Source organism: Trachurus japonicus, chromosome 21 (genome assembly GCF_045865225.1).
Source record: "Trachurus japonicus isolate A0001 chromosome 21, Traja_1.0".
NCBI classification, from domain to species: domain Eukaryota; kingdom Metazoa; phylum Chordata; class Actinopteri; order Carangiformes; family Carangidae; genus Trachurus; species Trachurus japonicus.
Window position 1 is genome coordinate 23,487,448 of NC_140927.1, and position 27,598 is coordinate 23,515,045.

A 27,598-nucleotide genomic window follows, 5' to 3' on the forward strand; every position below is an offset into this window, starting at 1 on the left:
TTCCAGGAACTGCAGGTTTGACATTTCCTTGCTTGTTTCTTTTTTTTCTTTTCATGTTCTGTAGGGTTTCTGTTTGCTAGAAATCCAATCTTCACGACAGGTAACAGTATGGAGTTATTTTTGTCTCATAAATATCTGTAAACGCACAGAAGGTGATCTACAAATGTTCCTTGGTTTGCACACGTGTTTTGCTATCCACAAATACAAATTTCTAATTTGTAACTTGTATTTTGGTTTTTACAAATAAATGTGTATTTGTAAATATATTGGGTATTTGTAAATGTATAATTTTCCATTTGTAAAAACAGAAAAGCCATTTGTAAAACCGAAAATTCTGTTTGTGAAGTGTGACTGCATTTGTGGATCAATCACACACACGCGTCTCTTTCCGCAATGACGTATTTCTGAGACATTCCTGCCGAGATCCACACAGATCCACAAACTCACAGCTGCTGATTCACAAATGGAAAATTATACATTTACATTATACATTTACAAATACCCAATATATTTACAAATACACATTTATTTGTAAAAACCAAAATTAAGTTACAAATTAGAAATTTGTATTTGTGGATAGCAAAACACGTGTGCAAACCAAGGAACATTTGTAGATCACCTTCTGTGCGTTTACAGATATTTATGAGACAAAAATAACTCCATATAACAGCCTCTGAATAGTAGTTGTGAGCTGCAGCAATTTAGTTGAACTGAAATCCAAAATATTTTATTTTGAAATATGTCAACCGGAAGCGCCGTGTGTTCACCTCGCCCACTTTGACGGCTCACTCGCTGCGAGAAGAGAAAGCAAAGGGATCAGGCGGTAGAAATGGAGAGCAGAAGGATTGGATTGGAGGGGGGTGAGCAGAAAACGTTGAAGAGAGAGACATGGCGTGGCAGCATGACAAAATAAGAGGATCTCGGTTTACCTAACACGGACTTCTTCTCCGGAGCAGCGGGACCAGACCAGGAGCTAACTAACTGTCTGGAGGAGGAGAGGAGAGGAGAGGAGAGCATTTCCATTTCGCTTTCCTTTGGTCTTACCTCGTCTATAACAATCAGTGCGCACACAACAACGTTTGTGTTGTGTGCTGGCTGGCCAGTATCTGCAGAGTGAAGTCTGTGGCTAACAACCCAGTCTGACAGGATAAAAGGTAAAAACAATGAAGTGACTTTCCTCCCCAGGACTGTTGTCTGTTTGTTTACAACCGCGATTTAACACCGCACGGAAGTTTCGTAGGAGTCACACCAACCTTATCCATTGTTTGACGGCTTTTTTTTTTTTTTTTTGGCCAGCATTGTTAGGGAGTGCAGAAGACCACATACTTCTACTCGTATTTTTCTTTTGCTTGCATGAACTGACATGCTTTTCTTTTATCGTCGTGCCGTGGCGCAGCGACATGCATGATTAACTAAGCCAAGCCAAGCTAAGCAAGGCTAATGTAATGTTAGCATTGAAAGACAGAGGTGCCACATGGGGCTGCTATGCATGTTGTAACCTAATGTTAGCTACCTGACAGTCAGTGCCAGAGAGAGAGAGGACCTGTCCGGGCATGCCCTTGGACACTGATATCAACAACACCCCCCTCCCCCCTTTAAGACAGACAACTTATATCACATTAACACCTATGCAGTAGTCGCACTAGTCCTGCATAATTAATTCATAACATAACAACTGTCATGACCTGTCACTGCTAGTGTGTGTCTTTTGGCTTGTAAACAAACAATGGACAACCACTCGGAGGGTGTTTACTTCTCCACAATGTCACAATATAGCAACCAATCAATCAGTCCAGTCAATAAAGATTTATTTGCTCAGCCCTTTAAAACAGCCCAAACGGTGACCAAAGTGCTTTAGTTTCAGTTTATTCCAAACCAGACCACAATAGACACAATTCAACAAGACAGAACAAAAACAACCAAACAAAACAAACAATAAACACTAACATATCAATACAGTAACAGTACAGTAAGAAAATAACAATACCTGGCTTGAAACAGGGATGGGTGAAGCATAGCTTTTACATTTCCATCCCCGGTTTACATGCATATAGACATATAAAAACACCATCAAGACACACATGACAAAAAAAAACAATAAAATAACAACCAACAGAATAAGTGTTGAAAGCCATTTTGCTCTACATTTTGCCAGAGAGCTTTACAATAAAACAACAAATAAATAAAAAATCAATAGCAAGAGATATTCCAGAAACAATAATAAAAACATAGAATAAACATGGCACAACAGTCTTAAGTGTTAAAAGCCATTTTAAAATAATAAAATTGATTTTAAAAGACAGTGATGGTGCACATGTCGGGGGGGAGCTTGTTCCACAATCTGGGTGCCGCTACAGAAAATGTCCGGTCACCTCAAGTATAACATTACAATAAGTTGGTAATAATAACCCTATTTGATAAATTACAATGTATTAAGCCTATGCAGTCTGAGTCTGTCTGAGTGTAATTCATTTTTGCTGAATGGCGCCTTTTGTGCTTCCAGGTAGCTCAGTATGAGTCGAGATGGGTGGACTAAGAAGAAAGCCAACGCCGGTGGTGACAATGGTTGGGCTGAAAGGGTGAGTACTGCTCAGTTCATCATAACCACAACAATGCTGGGTATGAATTTCCCCCACTATTCATTTTCTTCCTTTCTACCTGTTAATTAGATAAATGTTGGACTTCCACAGATACTGTGATGAATGGTGCATGCGACTCCTACCACCCCACAATAACATTTGTATAAGCCACACAAACCTGATATAAATAGGATAGTAAAGATAATAACATTTGTGCCCTGAATTGGCAAAATATTATTAACTTGTATGAATACACAAACCGTTCCTTGAGGATCATAGAATCGATTGGGTCATTATAATATAAAATAAAAAACACTCAGAGCACCTCAGGTTTTTAGCCTGTGAACATAAACAACAAAAAATATGATAAAACTCTTAGTTTTGTTTTTTGTTTTTTTAAATATTATATAAACCAAAGAAATATTTGCATGTGTGTCAGTAATATTGTTTGATGTGCTCAAATGTGATTCACCCTCTTCTGTCACTGCTCTACTTCTTGTGTGTATGTGTGCAGGGCGGCTACATGGCTGCCAAAGTCTCCAAGCTGGATGAGCAGTTTAAACTTGACGCCCCCAGGGAAAGACAGAAGGAAGGCTTATGCTCCACCATCTTCACTGGAGTGTCCATCTATGTCAACGGATACACAGGTAGTACCCTGCTACATCCATAGTTTGACATGTGTACACTATCTTCAGTCAGTCCTTCACCGTATGAACAACAGAGCAGCAATGTAAATGATAAGAGAATGTCAAAGATGAGTGTCAGAAGATAAATAATCATGCTTTTAAAAAAATTCTCAGTGATTTGAATTATACTGCACTCCCCTCATTTGGTAGTCTAAAAGAAATATTAAATTTACAGTATATTGAATGAAATTCTAGCTGTACAGAACCTTAATAAATCTCAGGAGTTCTTGATGTATTTTAATGGTGTGATTATGATAATAATCACTGGATTCACTGATACAGAAATTGGCCCATAAATTGGATATTAGCAAAAAGGAAAAAAAAAAAGAAGTAATTTAAATGCAGTGCAATGAGCAAAGACCCTGCGGTATGTATGCTATCTTCTCTCACATCCTTTCTGGTCATTGTTTATCTTTTAACTGACTGTATCTTTTATGTTTCCTGTGCTTGTGTTGTTTTGTACAAATCCATAAATCAATGGCTGTCTGACTACCCTAACACACTTACTGTAACACTGTGGTCAGGTCACTGGGCACTACCCAGTGTGTAATGGGGAGTAGCATTGTACTTACAACTTAAAAATGTCACATTAAATTCATCCATTAAATAAATCTCACATAAAAGGTGGGGCAGTTCTTCAGTGCAATTTAAACCAGTCACGTTATTAGATGCGCGTCAATTGACATGCGTAGCACATACTGGACTAAATCACACAGATTAAAGATGTTAAGGTACGGTAGCCTGGGCGTGCTGATCCCGGGAGTGAATGTGATGAAATTGCTGCTTTTCCTGAGAGTTGATAAGACGGTGACATATTCTGACAAGTAAATGTGAATCAGCCCCTCATGATGTGCGTAGGAGGCTGTGGGCGTGTGGACATAAATTGCAAATAATGGAAGCAGGTGTACTGAACCGTGCTTTTTTTTTTGCTGCAGGTGCTTCCTCTCAGTAAGCTGACATTATCTTTTTTCTTGTATTTTTTTTTAATTTGTCTCCCTGTTGTTGTGTTTTCTTGCCTGTTTTGTAGAACCGAGTGCAGATGAGCTACGCAGACTGATGATGCTGCATGGCGGCCAGTTCCACGTCTACTACTCTCGCTCCAAGACCACCCACATCATCGCCAATAACTTGCCCAACACCAAAATTCAGGAGCTCAAAGGGGAAAAGGTCATCAAGCCAGAGTGGATTACAGACAGGTGTGTTCAGGGGGTGTGGTAAATCTCATGCTTTAAAGGGGGAACTATGCAAGTCTGGTAATTTTTCTGCTGTTTTGCTAACCCTCCTCCCGGCCATGTACATTTGTTTTTCCACATAGCTGGCGAGAAAGCAATCCATGGAGCGGTGGATAATGTTATATATCATTTACGATGTGTATATTTGTGTAGTTTTATCTGTCATAAACAAGAGATTATGGGTTACGGGGTGTGTTTGTGTCGCGGCTGAGACGAGTGGTCGGTGGCTTTGATCTTTCAAGGTTGGTTTTCAGCCAAGAGATGTTAGGTGGAAGGCAGAGAGCCTCAATTCTCCCTCGTAACAAGTTACAGGTCATTTATTTAACCATCATAATCACTCCAAAGCTGTTTAATTAAGGTTAAAAAAATTTAACTGTAGCATAGTTAAAGGGATAGTAGCATTTTTTTAAAAGTGGGGTTGTATGATCTACAAATAGTACTTTAATTGCAGTAGAAGACTCTCTGCACTCCTCCCGTTAGCAACGCCAGCCCAGAGCCCTGCCCAGAGATTTACAACATACAGTGTTGTGAACAGACCCAAAGAAACGGCCTATTTTCACGGCCTAAAAGAGGTTTTACCTGAAAAAAAATACACCGTTCCATTGTTCGCTATAATATAATTTTTTCCAGCCCCTCAAAGTGCAGGAAAAACACAGTTTTTATTTGGAGCTAACCAACTGCTGATCGGACGGGCGCTAACCCTGGGCGGAGGGATACGTGAGTTGGTTAGGTCCTGCACTTTGAAGGGCTGGAAAAAATTATATTGTAGCGAACAATGGAACTGTGTATTTTTTTTCAGGTAAAACCTCTTTTAGGCCGTGAAAATAGGCCGTTTCTTTGGGTCTGTTCACAACACTGTATGTTGTAAATCTCTGGGCAGGGCTATGGGCTGGCGTGGCTAACGGGAGGAGTGCAGAGAGTCTTCTACTGCAATTAAAGTACTTGGGGGATATTTGTAGATCATACAACCCCACTTTTAAAAAAAATGCTACTATCCCTTTAAGGTTACAATCTTGCATAGTTCCTCTTTAACATTCATGTTATTTAGGCAACTTCTATTTTACAATGTTGGCTAAAAATGTGTGTTCATTTTAAAACAGTGTCAAGGCTGGGCGTCTCCTGCCTTACCTACAGTACCAGCTGTACACAAAGCAGAAAGGCCCGCTCTTCCCTGGCATGACTCTACGCCAGACCTCAGAGATCGCAGGACCGAGCCACGGGCCGCTGCAGCTGAGCGTCCATCAAAAGCTGCACCTGCAACAGCGCCATGAGCAGTCCTCATCCAGCTTCCAGACCAACTCAACCAACCTTAATCCCAGCCACAATCAGCTCCACCACATCCAACCTCAGTCCATCAAGCACAGCCCTGCGGTCAATTTCATCAACCCCCAGCCGAGTCATTTAGTATCTGGTCACCTCAATATGGATCCCAGGCTCAGGAGTCCTTCATACATCCACCCGCTGTCTAAACCGAGCCCCACGAAGCCCACACAGTCACCTGTTGAAACACCTCATTGTAATCTCAAGTACCAGAGAGCAGGCCAACCACAACCTCAGACCAACTCCTCCTCCATTATGCGGCTGAGTGGCTGCAAGGAAGAGGAATTAAGACTGTGAGTATGTGCAGTTACAGTAAAGGGATAGTTCAACATTATGGCAAATTGGCCCATTGCCATAATCCCTGTAGTCATAGCAGTAGGTTCGTTACCTTTGATTGATGCAGCTGATGCGCGTTCCTGTCAGGGGCAGTTTTTCAGCAAGCAGTCTCGAAAAAAACTGTGTCTCGTAACGTTGTGTTATTATCTCATAGTGTGGTGAATGTGCAGGTCACAACTTGTCCACCAGAGCGTTTTGGAGTTGTTGGATTGTGTATTTGATGAGTTTGATGAGGGAAACCAAGAAATCCCATTAGCCTCCGTAGCGTAGCTCTGAGCAGCTCGCGGCTCTGCTCCGCCGTTCTAAAAATAGCTTGCACCGACAATTAAAGGTAACGAACCTACTGCTAAAACTATAGGGATTATGGCAATGGGCCAATTTGCCAAAATGTTTAACTATCCCTTTAACAAAAGGGATGAATTATCTGTCTGTTGTTTTTGTCTCTTTTTAGTTTCCCATATAACTAAATCAATTATCCCTTTACATTACAGAAACGGATTGCAGACCTCACTGGATTTGATGAGCCATTCAAAAATGAACGAAATGCAAGAGTGTGGCAAAGAAGATCTTTTCCCACCACGGGCGGTGAAGGAAGCACCCCTGACCAATGGACACACTCATCTTGTTAATGGTGCCTTAAAGCCAGAGGACTTGTCTCCCGTTACAGACGAACCCTCTGTTGACAAGAAGCTGCCAGATTGCAGGGTCAAGAGTCCAGTGGACAAACCTCAGATTCCTCCAGTACACTCTCAGACCAAACCTGACCCGTACGAATTTCCCCACAGTCCTCCAAAGCAATCCGACCAGTCCCCTCCTGTCTTACTGGAGCAGTCCACCTCAGAAGGAGCCAAGGAGCAGAGACCCAGACCTCTCACACCGCCCACCTACCAACCTACCACCGAAACCCACCTCCACCCAAAACAGCTCCAGCCGTCCCTTCAGGTCGACCCCAGTCCTGAAAAGACTCATCTTTCCCCTGCATCTCGCTCTCTGTCACATTCTCCAATTCGACTGAATGGAAGTCACCACAATGCCTTTTCATCTAATCCTGCCTCAATCAACACAACCAACACAACCAAACCCGACCCTTCCTCACACAAGTCGTCATCGTCATCATCATCATCGAGGTCATCAACACAGTTGCTGGCACAGACAGGGGACTTGATCTCCGAGTACTACTCTCACTCACGTTTACACCAGATCTCCACGTGGAGAACCGGCTTTTCCGAATACGTCAATGAACTGCATAGCAAACGGAAAGCAGCAGGGGCCGCCTCCTTTCCTGGGAAAGACCGACTCAGAAAATCTCTGGTGCCGCACTCGTCTGAAAGCCAAGGTAGGACAAGAAGTGGCACTTTTCATTTAAAACTCAGACTGGCATTTGTTTTTTGTTTGTTAAAGAACTGTATATTTGACTGTCATGGTGGCTCGTTCGTCTTAAGATCTCATAGAGGAACTATGCAGGATTTTTACCCTAACTATGCTACATTTTGACATTAATTAGTAATTGTGATGGTTAGATAAAGGACTTGTACTTGTTATTGGGAGAATGGAGGCTCTTTGCCTTCTAAGTTGCGTCTCTTGGCTGAAAACCAAACTTGCTGCCGACCCGGGGTCCCAGCTCTCGTCTTGGCTGCTCCACAACACAAACACGCTCTGTAACCCGTAATCTCTTGTTTTTATGACAGATAAGACTACACAAATATACACATTGTAACACGTATATGATAAATAACGTTATCCACCACTCCATGGATTGATTTCTCGCCCGTTTACTTGAAAACAAATGCACATGGCCGGGTTAGGAGGGTTAGCAAAACAGTGGAAAAGCTACCGGACTTGCATAGTTCTTCCTCTTTAAAATGTTAATATCAGTTCTTGGAACTTCTTGGGGTACATGTTGCAAGATTGGATGATATATTGTGTTCGTGATTTGAAAAACTACACTGATTGTCTGGTGTCTCTTTGTGTGTCAGGTACATCAGCACCTGGAAATGTCAAATCTTGTATTCTTCATGTGGACATGGACTGTTTCTTTGTGTCTGTGGGGATCAGACATCGGCCGGACCTCAAAGGTGAGGCAGCTTATGCAGCGTCTGTACAAATCTTGTGTTCATATGTAATCACAGGCACCTGTTACATATCATGGAGTGTATGTGTGTGTGTGTGTGTGTGTGTGTGTGTGTGTGTGTGTGGTGTTCTTGCAGGAAAACCTGTAGCTGTGACGAGTAACCGCGGACAAGGCAGAGTCCCCTTGAGACCCGGGGCCAACCCTCAGGTGGAGCAGCAATACTACCAGAGGAAACATTCTCACCCTCCACCAGGTCAGACTCTCAAACACCACCTGCCAATAATTGTCGGTGCAAGCTATTTTTAGAACGGCGGACGCTATGGAGGATCATGGGATTTCTTGGTTTCCCTCATCAAACTCATCAAATACACAATCCAACAACTCTAAAACGCTCTGGTGGACAAGTTGTGACCTGCACATTCACCACGCTATGAGATAATAACACAACGTTACGAGACGGAGTTGTTTTCGAGGCAAATCGCAGAGACTGCTTGCCGAAAAACTGCCCCCGACGGGAACGCGCATCAGCGGTTTTGCATGAATTTACCTCGAAAACGACTCTTGTCTCGTAACGTTTCGTTATTATCTCATAGTGTGGTGAATGTGCAGGTATTGCACCGATAATTAAAGGTAATGAACCTACTCCTAAGACAATAGGGATTATGGAAATGGGCCAATTTGTCAAAATGTCTGAACTATCCCTTTAATTGCAACTTGCTTGACCAAGTGTATCCTCGTTTGGCCTCTCAGAGAGTTGTGAGGACGATTTACACAGAACCCCATCACAACACAGTCCCGACTCCCACGCCAACGGACTGGACCAGGATGCTGCAGCACTGTCAATGGCCGAGATTGCATCCTGCAGTTATGAGGCGAGGTAAGATATAAACACACACACACACACACACACATGTTCATTGTGTGGGTCTGTGTTTAGTAAAAAAGCCAAAGTTAATAAACAGGATGTCTCTCACAGACAGGCGGGAGTGAGGAACGGGATGTTTTTTGGCAAAGCGAAACAGTTGTGTCCCTCGCTGCAGTCCGTCCCGTATGATTTTGAAGCTTATAAAGAAGTGGCTCTCACCATGTACGAGATACTGGCTGGGTAAGAGCAACTCACTTTCACTTACTTCTCTTGTCGTTTACATGCAAAACGACCAGACGCCCGCCATCTCACTGATTTTTCTCTTTTCAGTTTTACCCACGACATTGAGGCACTGAGCTGTGATGAAGTGTTGATAGACGGCTCTGCTCTGCTCGCCGAGTTGGGCATCAGCCCAGAAGATCTGGCCAGAGCTATCAGAGCAGACATCAAGGAGAAAACAGGATGCTGTGCTTCAGTGGGCATGGGTGAGTTTATGTTTATCCTGTGTTGTAAAATAAATCAAGATAATGTTTCGGACTTTACAAATTCAATCTTACTCCTCATCGGTTCAGGGTCCAACATCCTTTTGGCTCGTCTGGCGACCCGGCGGGCCAAACCAGATGGACAGCACTTCCTAAAGTCTGAAGAAGTGGATGACTTTATCAGAGAGCTGCCGGTGACCAGCTTACCAGGTAGATATACAGCACCATCTGCTGGTCCCGTTCATTAATCTACAGTTTTTAAAGGGATAGTTCAGCTTGTTTAAAGTGGGGTTATATGAGGTACAAATGGCCATTAAGTATAACATCTGCAGTAGAACGGTCTCTGCTCTGCCCCACTGAGAAGCCCCGGCGCATCCTGCTGCACCGAGACTCAGGAAGTAAATGGTTGTCAATAAGGGGCAATTAATCAGCGTATTTACGCCGCCTGCAAGAAGTCCTGTCTAAAAATAATACACCAGTTCAAGAGTACGATATAAAGTAAACATTTACAACGCATCAGCTGGTCAGAAAAAATTTATCTGGAACTAACCAACTCACTCAGTACTCCTCCGCGCAGGTAGGCTTCACGACGAGCTGTATCACTCCGCCTATCAGCTGTTTAGTGTCATAACTGCGGTTGCTATCCTGAAGGGTAGTTCAACTTTTCTAAATATTTAGAAGATGATCCATGTGTTGTGTTCTCCAAGATGCACAAACAGATTTTACGGTCCCCTTACAGCTCTCACCGTATTCCTCTTTGTGATATTTCATTATACTCTCCTCACCACTGAGACCCAAACAGCTGATAGGCAAACTGATGCAGCGTGTTACAAGGCCTATTTTGTCCGACCAGTTGATGCACTGTAAATCTTTACTTTTTATCGTTCTCTTGAACTGGTGTATTATTTTGAGACAGGGCTTCTCGTAGGCGGCGAAAATACGCTGATTAATCGTTCCCATTCACAACAGTGTACTGCCTGAGTCTCGGTGCAGCACGATGCGCCGGTGTTTCTCAGTGGGGGGGAACAGAGACCTTTCGAATGCAGATATTATACTTAATGGCCATTTGTAAAAAACTGAACTATCCCTTTAAGCTTCAGTGACGCTACCAGATGACTGAAAGATTAATGTAATTCCTTTTTCCAGGTGTTGGGCCTGTTATGGGCAGAAAGTTGGCTGCTATGGGTGTGAGGTCATGTGGGGACCTCCAACAGGTGCCTCTATCTCAGCTACAGAAGAAATTTGGACCCCGGACCGGACAAACCCTGTTCCGTTTCTGCAGAGGACTGGACGACCGGCCTGTCCGCTACGAGAAGGAAAGAAAGTCCGTCTCAGCTGAGATGAACTACAACATCCGCTTTACCAGGGTTAGACCTGCCGTCTCTCTCTCGAATGCAATTTCTTCTTCTTTTTTTTTTTTTTAGTCCCATCCTGCATCTCTCTAACCCTCTTCTTCTGCGACTCCCCAGATTGATGAGGCAGAGAGTTTCCTGACTAATTTGTCCATGGAGGTGCAGAAACGTCTTCAAGAAGCAGGGGTGCGGGGTCGCAGAGTTACCCTTAAGATGATGGTGCGCAAAGTGGGAGCTCCGCTGGAACCGGCTAAATATGGAGGTCATGGGATATGTGACAACTTAGCCAGGTAAGAAAGAAACTATTATTACCGCACAGTGTTTACAATCTCCTCTTTCCGTTGCTAATCCATGACGTTGCCTCTCTGTTAGTAGATAGACTGTCAATCTTCCCCCAAATCAGATTCAAATTTCTAATGCTTCTTATGTTAAATATTCAAAGTATATTAGAATTTTTATGTTTTTTTTGTTTTTTTAAGCTCATTTTATACACCTATACCAGCTTATTATTACGTCCCACGCCCACTAAGGCATTCCAACCAAATCTGTTATGTAACATTTGCAACACACTTAAGTTTAACCAACTCATATGAAACATTCAAGAAGGGAAATCGAATTATTACAAGTAGTGCAACAGATCACAGTTGATTCGTTCGGATCGCTCTCCACTAGTCGGTGCACAAGTGGTCTGCGGATCAATCAATGAAGAAAAAAAAAAAGTTGTGCATGTCGTGTGGGAACATGTAGGCGCACCGCCCCAGCCGTATTAAACTGGCAATTAAAAAGAACTCTGCTCGTATGCGCACAACAACAAAATAGTTTGTTTTATCAACATGTCCTCTACTACCCTCGCTGCTTCCCACCATCTTGTTAACAATGCCGTCGCAACACACAATGTTGATTTGCGTCGTTGCAGAAGGCAGAACTTCGAATGTTCTCATTTTTAAAATAAATCAAATTCTGAGAAAACAAAAGAAAAATTCCAAGGCACTCTCTTACCTATAAAATGCCTTTATTAAATTATGGCATGGTCAACATGACAATTAAAAACTCTTGACGCGTTTCGGCGTCTAGCCTTCATCAGGGAGTCAAATGGAGTGGGACAGGAACAATGGTTCTTTTATACAAGTGTTTGTCCAATGACAAGTGTCCACCTGGTTGCCACAACCCAGAGTGGGTGTGGTCATCAGCCCATTAAAGGGACATATCCATGGCCCAGGCCTCAACTAAGCTGAATGAAAGAATAAAGGAAAACAATCAGTGATATGTACAAAATAAACATGCCAACAGATACCAAAGAGAAAACATTAGATATCAAATAAGATACAACAAAACAATCAAACAGCATAAGATAAAACAAATACAATACAATAATAAGCAGACATAAACCAGAGAAAAACTAGAGAACATAACAAACTCACAAGAAAACAGTGAAGTCTAAGTCCTCATTCAGGCCCGGATGTTTTGTAGCCTGCAACTTATAGATCCAAAACACTTCCCTTTGATTCAGTTTTCTTTGTCTATTGCCTTTGCGTATAGAAGATGGAATGTGGTCTATGCCAAATGCTTGCAAGGTAGAAGGATTACTGTTATGGAAGTCAAGGTAGTGTTTGGCCATAGGATAATTAACATTTCCAGTGCGAATTGCATACTTGTGTTCTGCCAATCTGTCTTGGCGGCGTCTTTTGGTTCTGCCTATGTAAAACACTTTGCAGGTGGGACATTCCAACCTATAGATGACAAAGGTAGTTTTACAGTTGATGAAGTGTAAAAATCAAATCAAATTCTGTTCGAATAGCGAAGTTCGTTCTGACAGCCCTGCTCTCTGTGGACTCATCCTTATCTGTCCTCCTGCGTCCAGGACTGTGATGCTCGCACAATCCACCGACAGCGGTCAACTGATAGCCGCCGCCGTCATCAAGCTGTTCCACGCCATGAAGCTGCAGGTTCAGGACCTGAGAGGAGTCGGCATCCAGGTTCAACTTCTCGAGGGAAACCACTCCGTCCCCCCGGACTCTGCAGGCTCGCACAGGACACGCTCCATCAAAGACATGTTGCTCGGTCAGGGGAAGAGTGGCCGATCCCAAAATACTTCCTTGACTACAGCGCCGTCACCGGGCTCCTCTCCTCATCCTCTGTCCCCTCCTGAGCCGGTCCCAGGGACGAGCAGAGACCAGCAGGCGAGCAGACGAACTCCAAAACACTCACGAACACGTCTCAACCTCAGCATCGAAGTCCCCTCCCCCTCACAGGTAGGCGCATGAAACTCTTAAAGGGATAGTTCAACATTTTTGGACAAATTCACCTATTGCCATAATCCCTGTAGTCATATCAGTAGGTTCAGATGTGAGCTGCTCAGTGAACACAATGGAGGTGAATAATACAGGTCCCCTGTCCCTCAAAACTCATTAAATACACAATCCAACAACTCCAAAACACTCTGGTGGACAAGTTGTGACCTGCACATTCACCACGCTATGAGATAATAATGTAACGTTACGAGACGGAGTGGTTTTAGAGGCAAATGTGCAGTCAGAACTACTTTCCAGACATGGCTGCTGGGCGGAGTGATTTCAAAAGCACAAATAGTTCCAAGTATTTGCTTCATGTGTTGTATTGTTACATAATTGCACATGATTATTTCATAGTGTGGTGAATGTGTGCAGGTCACAACTTCTCCACGAGAGTGTTGGATTGTGTATTTGATGAGTTTGATGACGGACAGAGGACCTGTACCATTCACCTCCATTGTGTTCACTGAGCAGCTCACGTCTCTGCTCCACCGTTCTAAAAATAGCTTGCACCGATAATTAAAGGTAATGAACCTACTGCTATGACTATAGGGATTATGGCAATAGGTGAATTTGCCAAAATGTTGAACTATCCCTTTAAGGCTCAGATATTTCTAAAGGATGCAGTGATGCAGTTTATTGGAATTGTTTTGATTTACCATTTCCAAGGTGGATCGTTCTGTGTTGGAGGCCCTGCCGGCAGAGCTGAGGGAACAGGTGGAGCAGTCATGGACCAATCGGGACGGGAGACAAAACAACTTGCGTCCACCCAGTCCTCTGCCCTCCGCTCCTCCTCCACAGCCTGCCTCTCTGAAGCCTCGTCCGCCCTCACCTCTTCGACCTGCGCTGCACACTCCACCTGTAGGAGCTTTGCTTCTGCATATTCCAAACCAGCCAGACAGTCCGGGAATCGTACTGGAACTACCCAACTTCTCACAGGTAGAGCTGCATCCGATTGAGATTGGAGTTTTATGAGCAACACACATATCAAGGAAAATGTTCATGTTTTTCATTCTTTGATGTTTATAAATAGTAACAAATAGATCAGATTTTTCAGATTCCGATTCAGAATTACGTTTTTTATAGTGTTATATAGTAACAGCAGACGTTAGAGACGTTATTTGGTCAGCTTTGCTTTGGTTTTGCTGAACACAACATATACACCAAAGTATGTCACAGTCTGGAGTGCTCCACAAAATATGCTGAAAAAGCAAAATTTTCTAAATTGCAACTTGACAGTCAGTTTCACTTTGTGTCTGTGACTCTCTGGCTGCAGGTGGATCCAGATGTGTTTGCTGCACTTCCCAAAGAGCTCCAGGAAGAACTGAAGTCTGCCTATAACCGTCTAACAAATGCACAGCCTCAGGCAAAAATATGTAAGTCCAGCAAGTGTATTACTAGCTGCAAATAAATTTCCTTTGTCTTTTCCTCTTATAATCTGCGTGCGTTTTCTCTTTTACACCTAACTGTTGTCATCTTTGTTTCTCTGCAGTGGAACAGAAGAATCCACTGTTGCAGCTGAAACAGTCAGGAGCAGGAATCGGCATCGGCCGTGTTAAGCGACGCTACAAGCGAAAAAATGCAGTGAGTCCCGTGAAGAAAGGACCTTCCCCTACGAAGAAGCGTCACACAACAAACAGCCCTGCCAAAAGCCTTCCGCCTCATATAACACCATGGGAACCGGTTAACACAGTCAAGGTGAGAGTAAACACGGTTTCATACATTTTGTCACGCCAGCTACACGTGAAGATTAAGACAGTCTGTGCTCGTTTTGGAGTTTTATCTGTGTCTACCTGGTTCAAATCTTATTTTTCCTTCCCAGACTGAAAACGGTCCCTCGACATCCTCCTCAAAACCAGACATCGCAGACTCTCTGTCTAAATTCATCCCTCGTCCTGCTCCAGCGTTAGCCGGGGCCTGTGAACTGACGGACATTAAAACACTCCTGCGGGAATGGGTCACCACCATAACAGGTACACAGCAAGGAATGTCTAAAGTATGGCTTTTGGAACGAGTGCAGAAACAGTTTTTGTGGGGGTTTTTTTCAACTCTCTTTATTGATTTTTCTCATTTTGAACATAATACACAACAGACAGTAATATAAACATCATACACATTTACACTTACACATTTACACATGAAGCTCATTATAGTTCAATTAAATTATGTATCTCAAAATAAAAAGAAACAAACAGGTCACAAGGGAATATGATAAAGGGGATTCATTTGAAAGAGAAATTTTATATACATACACATACATGTGTACAAAAAAAAGGGGAAACCCTAAACAAAGCAAAAAAACACATTTCTTTCCTTATACTGAGGGTTAAGAGCACTTCTAAAACTTGCCATCAGACTATATCAATAAGATTGTATAGAACTTTCTATCCTTTCTATCCTTTTTCAGTAAAAATGTTATTTTCTCCAGCTCTAAATGTCTCATAACATCTGTCAGATTTGAATAAATTGGGGTTACTTTTTGTTTAGAAAAACATTTGTTTTTAACGTTATTTCTTACTCTTCAGAACCCATGGAGGAGGACATCCTGCAAGTGGTCAAATATTGCACTGATCTGATCGAGGACAAAGATCTGGAGCGATTGGATTTGATTATAAAATATATGAAAAGGTAAGTAGTGTACAGTTGCCCTGGCTCCACTCCTCTGCCCGCCACATGCTTTTTTTGTTTTCATTTATTCCTCCTTTTGCATCTTCATCTCTTATTTCACAGGCTCATGCAGCAGTCGTTGGAGTCTGTCTGGAGTATGGCTTTTGACTTCATCCTGGACAACGTGCAGGTGGTCGTGCAACAGACTTACGGTAGCACCCTGAAGATATCATGAAGAATGAGCGACTCTGATTTCACTGTGTTACCTTTTTCCACTTTTTGTTTTGCTATGTTTACAAGGTCAACTGCAGTACACGTTAAGACGTTGAAGTGATGAGTTCCCCTCTTGATTGTGACACTCGTGCTGCATCCGGCAGTTATTGACTTTGCGGACGCATACTAAGACATAGTGTTACAAAACCCATGGCAGTATTTGATGATAGTATGTACAGTACGTTTTTACCTGTACTTGCTCTTTAAGAGACAAGTTACACTAACTGAAGGGCAGGAAAGGTACTTAATGTAGAATCTACTCATCACAACCCCAAACAGTGGTGATTGTAGCAATTTTTGAGAATGAATCCGTTTTCATGTCGGTTCTTCTTGAAATTATAATAAGACTCAGTTCCATACATAAGTGAATTTCCATGTGTAAGAGTTTTTGCAGACAATTCTTCACTGTTTCTTACATGTCCCGTTGAAACCAGGCCTCTGATTTTGCCATTGACCTCTCCTACTTGTCCAAGGATTAAACATTGCGTTTTTTGTTGTTGCACTTCAATCAGTCTAGATTTAAAATATTCACAGCAGCAAACATAACTATCATGTTGAAACACAAAACATTTTTAATGATTTTTGGAACTGATTAGTTTCGTTGCACTCCTCATACTTCAGACATAAACGAGGCGAAAAATAATCTTTGATGTCCCATGCCACTTAAACTGACCTGTGAAATATCCACTACTGCGCTGTCACAAAAAAAAAAAAAACAGACAAAGTCTGTTCAGTAGTTCAGTAGTATCTTTTTTCTTGTCTCTTGCAAAAAAAAAAAGTGCCAAACTCTGTTATTATAACATGTAAATAATGTTTTTAAAGATCCTTGTTAAAAGTTTTAAAAGAAAATATGTATGTAGAGGGCTTACCTCTTGTATTGTTTACATGTAGTGAACTCTTAGTAACTGTCTTTAAATTGTAAATCCCCTCACTCTAATTGTTTGTACGTGGTTCCGACATGGAAATCAGAAGGTGGCCAAAGCACTTCATATGAGGTTAACTGTTGATTCTCAGTATCACTCTGACTCCAGAGGATGTTTTCTGGGGTTATGGCAATCAATAAGTAGCCTATGCATCTCTTTTTTTGACTAACAAGTGAGATGTCCCTTCAAGATAATGTAATATTTCATACAACCTTTGTACTTGGAGTAAAATGGTTTTTCCAGTGTGTTTTCACTGGTTTCATAAATCTGAATATTGAAACAATGCTGGATTTGCATAGGAAGAGAAGATGTACTTTTTAACTCTAACCCATCGTGTGTTCTTCACATGTTGGAGACATTTGTATGGCTTGTGGCTACATCATTGTATTTTTGTGAAGTTAACTGTTAACCGTGGTGATGAGAAGTACTCAGCGGATGCGGTTGGCTGGCTGGCTGGCTCGTGATCTCACCATGCAAGACATGATGTGTGTGCTTGAAGCGTTTGTTTAAAACAGTATCCCTATATGCAAACCAAATCAAGCTGTTGTGTTTTTTTTTGTTTCGTTTTTTTAACTCGTTGACATGAATGTAACTCATAACGTGCAAGTCGCCATTCACTCTCAAGATGTTGCTTCTCTTCACCTGTCATATCTTTCCAGAAGGGAATGGCCAGGAGCTAAAATTGGCCAGTCTTGTCTTCTCTAAACTGGCTTGTGCCTGACGACCTTAAGCTGTGAACTTGTTTGTAAGTTTTCTAAATCTTGGTAATAAACTGTAAACTCTGTATTAATTCATTTGTCTTTGTCAGGTTTTTTTTAAGTTGCAACCTGTCTAGCAGAAGAGTGCTGAAGGATTTCCATTTTTGTTGAATCTGTCTTCATGTAGACATCAACAGTAGCTGCTGCACAAAGTGTGTGGTAATTTATCCAAATTCAGTAGCTTCAATTAAATAATTAAAAAACTTGATATAAAACCAGTGGAAATGTTGGAAAAAACACTTAAAATGAGAGAAAAGAAAAGGTAAGGGTATGAGGTACAAAGGCAATTTTGGCAAGGCAATTTTATTTGTATAGCCTATTTTTACAAACAGTTTGTCTCAAAGGGCTTCACATGACATCATAACAACATCCTCTGCCCTTAGACCCTCACATCGACTGAGGAAAAACTCCATGGAAAACCCTTTTAACAGGGAAAAACAGGAGAAACCTCAGGGTGAGCAACAGAGGAGGGATCCCTCACCCAGGACGGACAGACGTGCGGTGCAATAGTTGTTGTTACAGACAAGAAAACTGTTTACAACAGAGAATGTGAGAAACATGGAAATGTTAACAACAGCTGATGAAGGAAGCTTCTTTTAGGCAAGGGAGGCAGGGAGAGCAGGCCAGCATAGAGGGAGGACTGGATGATAGACTGGTTCATAGGAAGGGAGGGCAGGCAAAGTACATAACATAAGCTTGATGTACTCAGGTAATCTGGGTTTTTTCTTATTCTAGGGTTAGGGGATACAAATAGATAATCACCTTGTTTTGGTTTGTTTTTAAATACATTTATAATAGTCCATTTATTTGTGTTTGAGTATCAGGAAATTTCCGTTTAGTGTTGAAAATGTCAAGGACCTGGAACGCCGCGCATGAAGCCGGATCAAAACAGTATTGTTACTATTATTTTATTTTGTTTTGTTTTTTTATTGAGTGAGAGTGGTATTCTTTTTTTTTTTTTTTTGCTTTATTGTAAGCATAACATAATTATCCAAGCACATAACATAGCATATGTTAACATTATGCATTATACAGAGAGATAGAGGTGGACAGAGCAGACAGGGGGATAATGTAAAAGGAAACAAAGACAATAATGTAAAAGGAAACAAAAATGACAATAACAATACAAATAATGACATTATAAATAAAAATTAAATAAAATACAAATAAACATTGCCAGATTTGGAAGAATCCATTTACCTAGTAAAAAGTTCTTAAAGAGGGGCTATGTTGAATCTTTCAAAAATACAGTTCGTTTTCATAGCTTTTTTATTTTTAATGTCTTTTATTGTAGTTGCATATTGGAGAATTTCTTGTGTGAAATGATCCAGGCTGGGTTTTGATTCTGTCCATAGTGAGAGTGGTATTTAACCAACCTACACTCCCAACCAGTCGGTGGCGGACGGTAATGCACAGAAACGCTGTTTGCCAACCGCCGAAAGAAGAAGCCGGAAGCAGTTTGACGTAACACCTGCTGTGTCGTCACATCCGGGGCACGTATTTGCATTTCGCGCACGAAGCGGGTACCTGCAAAATCCTCCAGGTAAAACGTAAACGGCAGCGAGGTTAATAGCTATAGCTCAACTTTAACACCGTAGATCATTGATGTTTATTGTGATTTATTGTTATTTTCCCGCCACGTCGGTCGGAGCGTTGACGTGACGTCGACGAGGCTAATGTGAGCTAACGTTAACTAGCTCAGCAGGCTAACAGTTAATACAACAACTAATCCTGTCTGATGCTAAAATATTTCCCGTGATTACCGGCTCAGTTTAGCTCCTAGCTACATTTCCCGGTTTACAAGCGTGTATTTGTGCGACGTAGAGAAAGAAAAAGGGAGAAGAGTCGAGCTAAAAGAGAGAAACCGAGCTTTATATATACTGTAGCCTAGCAGCAGCGGGGCTAACAAAGCTAACAGCCGGCAGAAATAAGGCGTGACCGGTCTGCAGCTTTTGTCTCCACCTGAAAGACGATACCGGGTCTGACAGCTCGTAGAGTAGCGTTTTCCTCCGTTACCCGAAGCTCTGACTGTTATGTAACGCTGATCCTTGACAAATGCTGCTTTGTTCTCCCTAAGGCGATTGTCAAACTAGTTAGCAAAAGCTAAATGTGTAATACACTCATTCTGTAGTTTTAATATTGTACAGTTATTATTATCATACTATTGTTACGATTTTATAACCTATTATAGTATATATTGGAATTAACATTGTTGGAATTGTTGTTTGTTTTTATTTTTGTTCTTTTGTACTGTGTTAAAATAAACTTTAAATCATATAGTTTGTGATCTGTGTTGGAAAATGCCATGTCACTGAAATGGAGAATAATATGGACAGTACAGAGTGGCCTCAAGTGTTACCTGGTGTTATGTCTTACCTTACTTTATCTGTTTGTTTTTTTTGTTTTTTTTATCTCTGCAGGTTTTTAGCTGGTCACACTTAGCAGACAACCATGGCCAACCAATCGATGGACATTATCACCAAGGTGCTGGAGCAGTCAGCCAAGATGGTGGAGGAGCAGGTGGATGCACAGCTGGCCAAACTGAATGAGATGGATGAAGACGACCTGGAGAGACTGAAGGAGAGGCGGTTAGAGGCGCTGAAAAAAGCCCAGAAACAGAAGCAGGTGAGTGGGATGTTGCCTTGTAACGTGTTACGCAGTATAAGTCCCTACATGTACATGTTTCAGCAAACAAAACATTTACATACAACAACCTCATATATGTCAAGGTCTGCTGTGGTGAGAGATGGTCATTAATTGCAAGTTTGTTGTTATTTTGCGACAGCCTGATTTTGAATCCTGCTATTCCAGTCGTCACTGAATTAATGGGAATATCGTGAACTTTTGAGGAAGAAATCATTTGAAAATCTTTTGAAAAGCTTCTGTTTTTTGCCACTATTTGAGATCACTTGTTATTTTACTCATCCATGTTCTCTCTTCCTTAAGGAGTGGCTGTCTAAAGGACACGGGGAGTTAAGAGAAATCCCAAGTGAGAAAGATTTTTTCGGAGAGGTCAAGGACAGCAAGAATGTCGTCTGTCACTTCTACAGAAGTTCCACCTTCAGGTAAGTCCACAGCAAATTCACTAACAGCCTTGATAGTAATGGAGCGACAGGTGTGCAATTGGGGAATTTGCTGAGGGGCCTTAAAATGACAAGTCAGTTTACTGTAATAATTAAGTCAAGAGAATTTCAGCTTTTCAGATGTGAAATCTACTTCTGTTTTATGAATCATTGCAAATTAAATCCTCCTGTTTTAACTCTGTTGAACAAAACAGGCAGTTTGAATATATAGCTTTGTCATTTTTCACAATTTATTTATATTAACAATAAATTGGATAGACATTGATTCGTGAAAATCATTATTTGCAGCCTTAACTTAACCACCTTGAAACGTGACATTTCAAGCAACTGGCTTTTACTTTGTTGTGCTGCTTTACTGTTGTTCACATGATCACACTTTCTTTGATCTTAATTTCTTTGTTTTTCAGTGATAGTTGCTGCAGTATGTTATCATCAGACTGCAAAACTCATCACCCTGTGCTCTCTCTCTCTCTCTCTCTCTCTCTCTCTCTCTTATGTGTAGATGTAAGATCCTCGACAAACACTTGGCCATCCTGGCAAAGAAGCACGTCGAGACCAAATTCATCAAACTGAACGTAGAGAAGGCTCCATTTCTGACGGAGAGGCTGCGGATCAAGGTTATTCCCACGCTGGCTTTGCTGACGGACGGAAAAACAAAGGACTACGTGGTTGGATTCGCTGACTTGGGAAACACAGATGAGTTTCCTACAGAGATGCTGGAATGGAGACTCGGCTGTGCGGACGTCATCAACTACAGGTGAGACACAGACGCTGATTCAGTTGAAAACAAAGACACTCAGTACGTTTACATGACACTGGGAAAAAAAACTTAATTATTGCCTTAGTCCGACTAATATCGAAGTTCTCCAACTCTGATTAAGACACCCAGATAATGTGACTGGAAATCGATTTTCTTCAGCATGTAGTTGAAAATTAATTAAGCCTATAAGTTGTTTATATTCAGTTTTTTACTCGGTAACAGCAAAGTCAACAGGACAGGGAACGGCAGAAACGACGCCTATCGCCGCATGAGGTGGCCGTCAGTTATTCGATTTTCTCCGTTGCATGTAAACTGGGACAAGGACAGAAGTCCGATTAGACGCCAAAATCGAATTTTGAGCATAGCTCGATTAAGCTGTGCATGTAAAATGTACTGATTGTTGCTCTACCTTTGTTTTTGACACTAACCTTTTGCTCCTTTCTGCTTTTTCCAGTGGTAACCGGTTGGAGCCCCCCACAGTGACACAGAGACCAGGCACAAAGTTCACAAAAGTGGAGAAGAAAACCATCAGAGGGCGAGGATACGACTCAGATTCAGATTCTGGAGATGACTAAGAAGCGCTGACAGTAGTTTTCTTCCTCAGGGCTACCTCATTAAAAAAAAAAAAAAAAAAAAAAAAAGGTCAAGAAGACAGCCCGCTTTAATTTTCCTTCTCCTCTTCTTTCATCAACTTACCAATTAAATACAAATTTCCATATTTTTAATCAAATCATTTTATGAAAGCATTTTCCTGTTTGTGTTTCAGCCTTATTTAATGATTTATATGCTGTGTTTTATATTTGAATAACTACAAAATGACACATGGACAGGTGACAAATTGAAGGAAGTGAGACGCTGCGCCGCCATGTGCTGCTAGAACAGCTTCATGCTTCGTCTATGGAGGGATGAACACCACCGAGCCGTCCTCTGAGGAGACAAGTGGACCCAAGCTATGCCAGCAATATAAGCCCCCCTCCCCCCAGGGCATAACTGCACTTCCACATCCCATAACTGTTGGGATCAAGCATTTAGGCCTGGCTATTATATCACTGCCTCTGACACTGGATGTACTGTGGAGTGCACCTGCATTCATTCTGTCTCCACTTTCCTTTCATTTGTCACCTGTCGTGCACTTCAAGAGAGACATTTTACATCAACATGTAGACGATACATTTCATTACTGTCCCTGTCGTATATCAACTAACTCTTAGTTGTTTTATTGTGTTGTTGATTTTGTCTCTTTATCGGCAAAAACCTTGAATTACTTTAATACTCATTTATTCAAGTAGTTCTGTTTATTTCACGTTTCCCTGTGACTGGTGTTTGAACAGAAACCATGATGCATGTGAGTGCCAAGATCGATCATCTTTTAGCATCAGATGACATGTTCACACATGGCTTTTCCTTGTAGCAAGAGTGTGACCTAATGCAGACTTAATAAAAAGCATAAAAGGTCCTTTGAGTCGCCTTTGATTTCATATGCTCTTCTATAAAGCTGTGACAGGGTTCCCACATGGCCTGGAAAACCTGGATACTAATCATCCAGTCATGGAAAAAAAAAGAAAATGTCAAATGTACTGGAAAAGCTTGAGATTCCCTGGGAAATTATTTATCACATGATATCAGCTACCAGCTCTATCTGACTTCTTCAGACCCCGCTAAGGATTTATTTTCCAAAGAAGTGCCTGGCGAGCAAACTAGAGACTTTGAGTTTGATTGATTTATTTTATTTGAGTGTCATGCACATTTTTTGTGCCCAGCCCACATGGGCCTATAAGACATTAAACATTTAAATACATACTTTAAAGAATGGCTAGCGTGTCATCTTCAAAGAAAAGAAAGGGATAAAAACAAAGAAACCAGAAATATTCACATTTAAAGTCCCCCTCCCGCGACCCTTTTTGGTTATTTTAAAACCAGCAGCTCATTAGCAATGCACCTCTGGAGGGTGGGCGGAGACTGCGCTTATCTTATCCTCTTTTGAAATGTGTGTGAAACTGGTGGAGCTTATAACTTGTAAAAGCTTAAATGGATGTGTGATATTACCGTCCTGTAAAGAGGTCTAAAGATGATAATAATAAAAATAAAAAAACACCTGTATGAGTGTGTAGTGTAGAGATGGCTTCTGGAAAAAAGGACTAGTAGTTGTGGTCATATCATGACACAGCAAAACAAAAAGAGAGAGAGACATGTTTCATTTCAAAAGTTCTTTAATTTAAGTTCATATGAGTTGTGTTTAACAAAAAACCTCAACATCCATCACCTGTTTGTAAACTGTGATGGAAAACAGATGAAACTTGTACAGTTGAACAGGTATGTGTTGACTGGTTATTTTAAGATGGGTGGACAAAACAGACCTGAACCTGTAACACAGCTGTATTCACATGACAGAGCTGTTCACATGTTCACATGTTGGATCTTCTTTCCTGCTTCATTGAACTTGTGATCATTTCATATTAGTCGGAAGAAGATGATCGTCTTTCCTTCTGTCCATTTAACGCGTGATCTCTCATCTCATTTTAGTCTGAAGAAGTGCAGCAGCTCACAACACACCGCACAAAGTTACCTTCAAGTAATAAGAGTCAGAACCAGTAGAGTTGGAGCTCTGGGTCATTTCTAATATATTTATGTACAAATGTATTTTTTAATCTACTGAGAGTGGGGCTAGGACTCGATGGCCTTGGTGTCTACAGGTTGGAGGAGGCGACGGACAATCAGCTCTCCGTTGCTGTTAATGTAGGTGTCGGCCATGTCCTGTTCGTCAGGGAGGCCGTAGGGAGTCTTCAGAGGCTGGATCCTGAATGAATGAGGAGAAGAAACAACCATCGGGAGGGGCAGGATTTTCTGTAACTGCATCTTTTCATGATTTACATACTCAACAACTTTATTTTGAAAAAGGAGGTGTGTTGCATTGACATTGACTTACTTCACCAGGTGCTTGACAAATTTCAGTTGACTGTTGACTGCAGGTGTATTTTTGTGAATTACAGGAACATGAGGCTGAACGCATCACAATGAGAGAACAAAGTGTAAAAACATGTTAGATAACTTTTTTGACCGTAAATCTTCTTGATACACAACCTGTTCATTCACAAAGCATACAGCACTAGACAAGAGGTAAATTAAATTGTTATGAATTTCCAAAGGAACACATATTTTTTTACCTTTTCAAGCCCCAAGTGTTTCACCATCTCCTTCTCCCAGTACGGCCTTCGCATCACACTTTTAACTCGAGTCACTATGTGCAGTTTGTGAGGCTGGTCCGGATCGCCCCCGTACTTCTCATGTTCTTTTGATCTCTCAGCAAAAATCTGTCAACAGACAAATAATCTTAAGTAAAGCTTGAATTGTTTATAAGTCCAGAAGAGAGGAGCGTCATTATTTATTACCATGTTAGGCCAGATTCATTTCTAGTCTGTATGTGTCGTGACGTGAGGCAACAATTACATAAAGATACTGTTGCTGTTTGACTCGGGGAACAGCATTATTGGGGCTTTGACTAGCCCTAATAGGAGCTGCTATAGGTATTTATCCAGGCTTAGAAAACGCTGGTGGGATAGCCTGCTTATGAATTATGTGGAGAGTTGATAATTGATTCTCTCTCTGTGTGTCTGTCTCTTTCTCTCTTTCTTAAAGCAGAAGTAAGTGGTCCGGTCGTTTTGGCTAATGCTGCGTTCCAGGCAGGCTTTTGAAATCGTAAATTACAGCTTCAAGTCACACGTTCCAGGCAACCCACTCGTGTTTTTCCGACCTGTTTTACCGGTGAAAGTCACTATAACGGCCACTCGTAACTTCCGACCGGTGAACTCGTACCAGATCGAACTGGTACCACTTCACGGTCGGAAAATACGAGTTTCCTTGAACGCACCATAACAGTCCTCGTCCCTACGTCGCCACATTCACGGCGTTCCTTGGCTGCACACACAGCCCTGCATGCCGTTCTCTCTCCTCATTGGATAAAAACTGTAGGATACGATAAATGTTTTCTCTTCGGCTCAGAGCAGAGCAGAGTGACTGAGAGACCCGTGTTTCAGTCCAAACACTCTATGTAAGTGATTGCTGTCGGAAGATATAACTATTTAAGACTTATATTAACACAAATATATCACTTACTTCTGCTTTAAATCTGTTTTAGAGACAAGTCACAAATGCCATAAAACCATAAGAGGTGGACCGCCCAAGCGATACAGCAACAGGCAATACAAGAACCCAACAACAAATTGAGACCATGAGGACTCAAATTAGAGTGCAGGATTCAGTTAAAAATAAATAAATAAAAGGGAGGTATACATGATAAAAACAAATAAAATGAGATACAATAAGATAATAAAAGATGGGATGAAAGAGTTAAAACCAAAGAAAGTGTAAAGTAAAACAAAGAGCATCTGAGTAAAACTGAGATAAAATAGATCATATGATGACATAACAAAAAAGCAAGTGTTTTGCCTCAGTTCTTCTTACCTCTTTTGGGATTCTGGCTTTGCTAAATTTGCTGCGTGCAGGCACAAACCACGGGCAAGGTAACAGTGCAGCTTCTGTCAGGATCTGGAAACAAGCAGAAATAGTTAGACATGGTTAGTGGGTAGAGCAGGCGCCCCATGTGTAGAGGTTACAGCCCTCCAATTTCCTGTCTTTCTCAACTAACCTGTCAAAGGCAAAAGCCCAAAAACAAGCTGAGGGAGAAGCAGAGGGAGTGATAGATAGATAGATAGATAGATAGATAGATAGATAGATAGATAGATAGATAGATAGATAGATAGATAGATAGATAGATAGATAGATAGATAGATAGATAGATAGATAGATAGATAGATAGATAGATAGATAGATAGATAGATAGATAGATAGATAGATAGATAGATAGATAGATAGATATTTTGATTTATTCCATTCATGGTATACATTCTTCAAAAGGTTGCACATAGTATTTACATAATGCACACACTGTCACCATGAATGAAAAGGAGCAGGATGAAGAAAACTTTTAGTACCTGCCCCTCTCTGTTGTTATAATTACATTGGCTTACTTCAACACCATTAGTATACTCTATTTCAAAAATATTAAAGATGATGAAACATAGTAGTGACAAGAAAACAAACAAAATAGCAGTGGACACCACTTGTCTATCTATGTTTTCTTTTTCCCCTTCTTTTTCTCTTTCTTCTTTTTTGTAGACACATATCTTTTCTCTTTTAAACATTTTTCTTAAACTGAGACATACTTATACAACTTTTTAATTTCTTGCTTTGTGAATGCCATAATTTTACACCTGCAACAGAAATACACATTTGTTTTAAGCTTACAACAAGCTACAAGTTTTGTAAATGTACTAGATAGATAGATAGATAGATAGATAGATAGATAGATAGATAGATAGATAGATAGATAGATAGATAGATAGATAGATAGATAGATAGATAGATAGATAGATAGATAGAGCAGGTTCTTCTTACCTTCAAACCGCGGCAGACACCTGACATGTTTATCTTTCTTTCTGTTCCTCTGCAGCAGCTCTGATGTTACAGACCAACGGGCCAAGGTTACAGCTCCGTCACCTCGCGCACACAGCGGAGACCAAACGGGACTAACCGTTAACGACTACAAAACTACAAATGTCTCTATTTTCATGACAAATACACAAAATGTGACAAAACAACTACAATGTTAATTCAAGAGCAGAAAACAACGATGCAAAAGGTTGCTCACGTTGAGTCCACCACCGGAAATGACGCGGTGCAACTGTGAAAAAGCACCGACATGACAAGTGTTACCAAGGTTACGTTCCTCAAAACTTTATTTGAGATTTTGAAAAGAAAAAAAAAATGAAAATACGCGATCTAGCTTTTATATTAGACGATTTAAATAAAGTATGAACACTTAAGTTGCATTATTGTGTTGAAAATGTACTTATCCATATCCCATTCACCGTTTATTTAGTATTTTTTTGCTTCTCTGGGAGTTATTTATGTGGCGCACTTA

At 41.2% G+C, this 27,598-nt stretch overlaps 3 protein-coding genes across 3 annotated transcripts; 2 read left to right on the forward strand and 1 right to left on the reverse strand.

Moving 5' to 3' along the window:
• Positions 1 to 720: 720 nt before the first annotated feature.
• On the forward strand, positions 721 to 17,807 carry rev1 (REV1 DNA directed polymerase). Its single transcript, XM_085764374.1, has 21 exons — positions 721 to 1,154; positions 2,504 to 2,579; positions 3,094 to 3,226; positions 4,293 to 4,461; positions 5,598 to 6,110; positions 6,645 to 7,489; positions 8,130 to 8,228; positions 8,361 to 8,477; positions 8,975 to 9,101; positions 9,201 to 9,329; positions 9,420 to 9,574; positions 9,662 to 9,781; positions 10,718 to 10,938; positions 11,041 to 11,213; positions 12,785 to 13,175; positions 13,884 to 14,153; positions 14,491 to 14,590; positions 14,707 to 14,912; positions 15,037 to 15,187; positions 15,740 to 15,842; positions 15,945 to 17,807. Exons 2-21 carry the CDS (start codon positions 2,514 to 2,516, stop codon positions 16,054 to 16,056), a joined length of 4,200 nt encoding a protein of 1,399 aa, XP_085620500.1. The 5' UTR covers positions 721 to 1,154; positions 2,504 to 2,513; the 3' UTR covers positions 16,057 to 17,807.
• A 1,409-nt stretch (positions 17,808 to 19,216) lies between these two features.
• On the forward strand, positions 19,217 to 23,074 carry txndc9 (thioredoxin domain containing 9). The gene is made up of 5 exons (XM_085765340.1): positions 19,217 to 19,318; positions 20,196 to 20,400; positions 20,722 to 20,840; positions 21,361 to 21,615; positions 22,073 to 23,074. The coding sequence occupies exons 2-5, from the start codon at positions 20,227 to 20,229 to the stop codon at positions 22,191 to 22,193; spliced, it is 669 nt and encodes a 222-aa protein (XP_085621466.1). The 5' UTR covers positions 19,217 to 19,318; positions 20,196 to 20,226; the 3' UTR covers positions 22,194 to 23,074.
• A 1,197-nt stretch (positions 23,075 to 24,271) lies between these two features.
• On the reverse strand, positions 24,272 to 27,353 carry mrpl30 (mitochondrial ribosomal protein L30). The gene is made up of 5 exons (XM_085765613.1): positions 27,073 to 27,353; positions 26,080 to 26,163; positions 24,783 to 24,929; positions 24,545 to 24,618; positions 24,272 to 24,415 (listed from the first exon to the last, which is right to left on the reverse strand). The coding sequence occupies exons 1-5, from the start codon at positions 27,097 to 27,099 to the stop codon at positions 24,283 to 24,285; spliced, it is 465 nt and encodes a 154-aa protein (XP_085621739.1). The 5' UTR covers positions 27,100 to 27,353; the 3' UTR covers positions 24,272 to 24,282.
• Between the last annotated feature and the right edge of the window lie 245 nt (positions 27,354 to 27,598).

Coding starts and splice junctions, on each gene's coding strand:
- mrpl30 (XM_085765613.1), bottom strand. CDS start 27,099: ATGTCAGGTGTCTGCCGCGGTTTGAAG. Junction 24,930..26,079: donor AAGCCAGAATCCCAAAAGAG/GTAAGAAGAACT, acceptor GTCTGTTGACAG/ATTTTTGCTGAGAGATCAAA. Junction 24,619..24,782: donor AACACTTGGGGCTTGAAAAG/GTAAAAAAATAT, acceptor TGATGCGTTCAG/CCTCATGTTCCTGTAATTCA.
- rev1 (XM_085764374.1), top strand. CDS start 2,514: ATGAGTCGAGATGGGTGGACTAAGAAGAAAGCCAACGCCGGTGGTGAC. Junction 8,229..8,360: donor ACATCGGCCGGACCTCAAAG/GTGAGGCAGCTT, acceptor GTGTTCTTGCAG/GAAAACCTGTAGCTGTGACG. Junction 9,330..9,419: donor ATGTACGAGATACTGGCTGG/GTAAGAGCAACT, acceptor TTCTCTTTTCAG/TTTTACCCACGACATTGAGG.
- txndc9 (XM_085765340.1), top strand. CDS start 20,227: ATGGCCAACCAATCGATGGACATTATCACCAAGGTGCTGGAGCAGTCA. Junction 20,401..20,721: donor AAGCCCAGAAACAGAAGCAG/GTGAGTGGGATG, acceptor CTCTTCCTTAAG/GAGTGGCTGTCTAAAGGACA. Junction 20,841..21,360: donor TACAGAAGTTCCACCTTCAG/GTAAGTCCACAG, acceptor TCTTATGTGTAG/ATGTAAGATCCTCGACAAAC.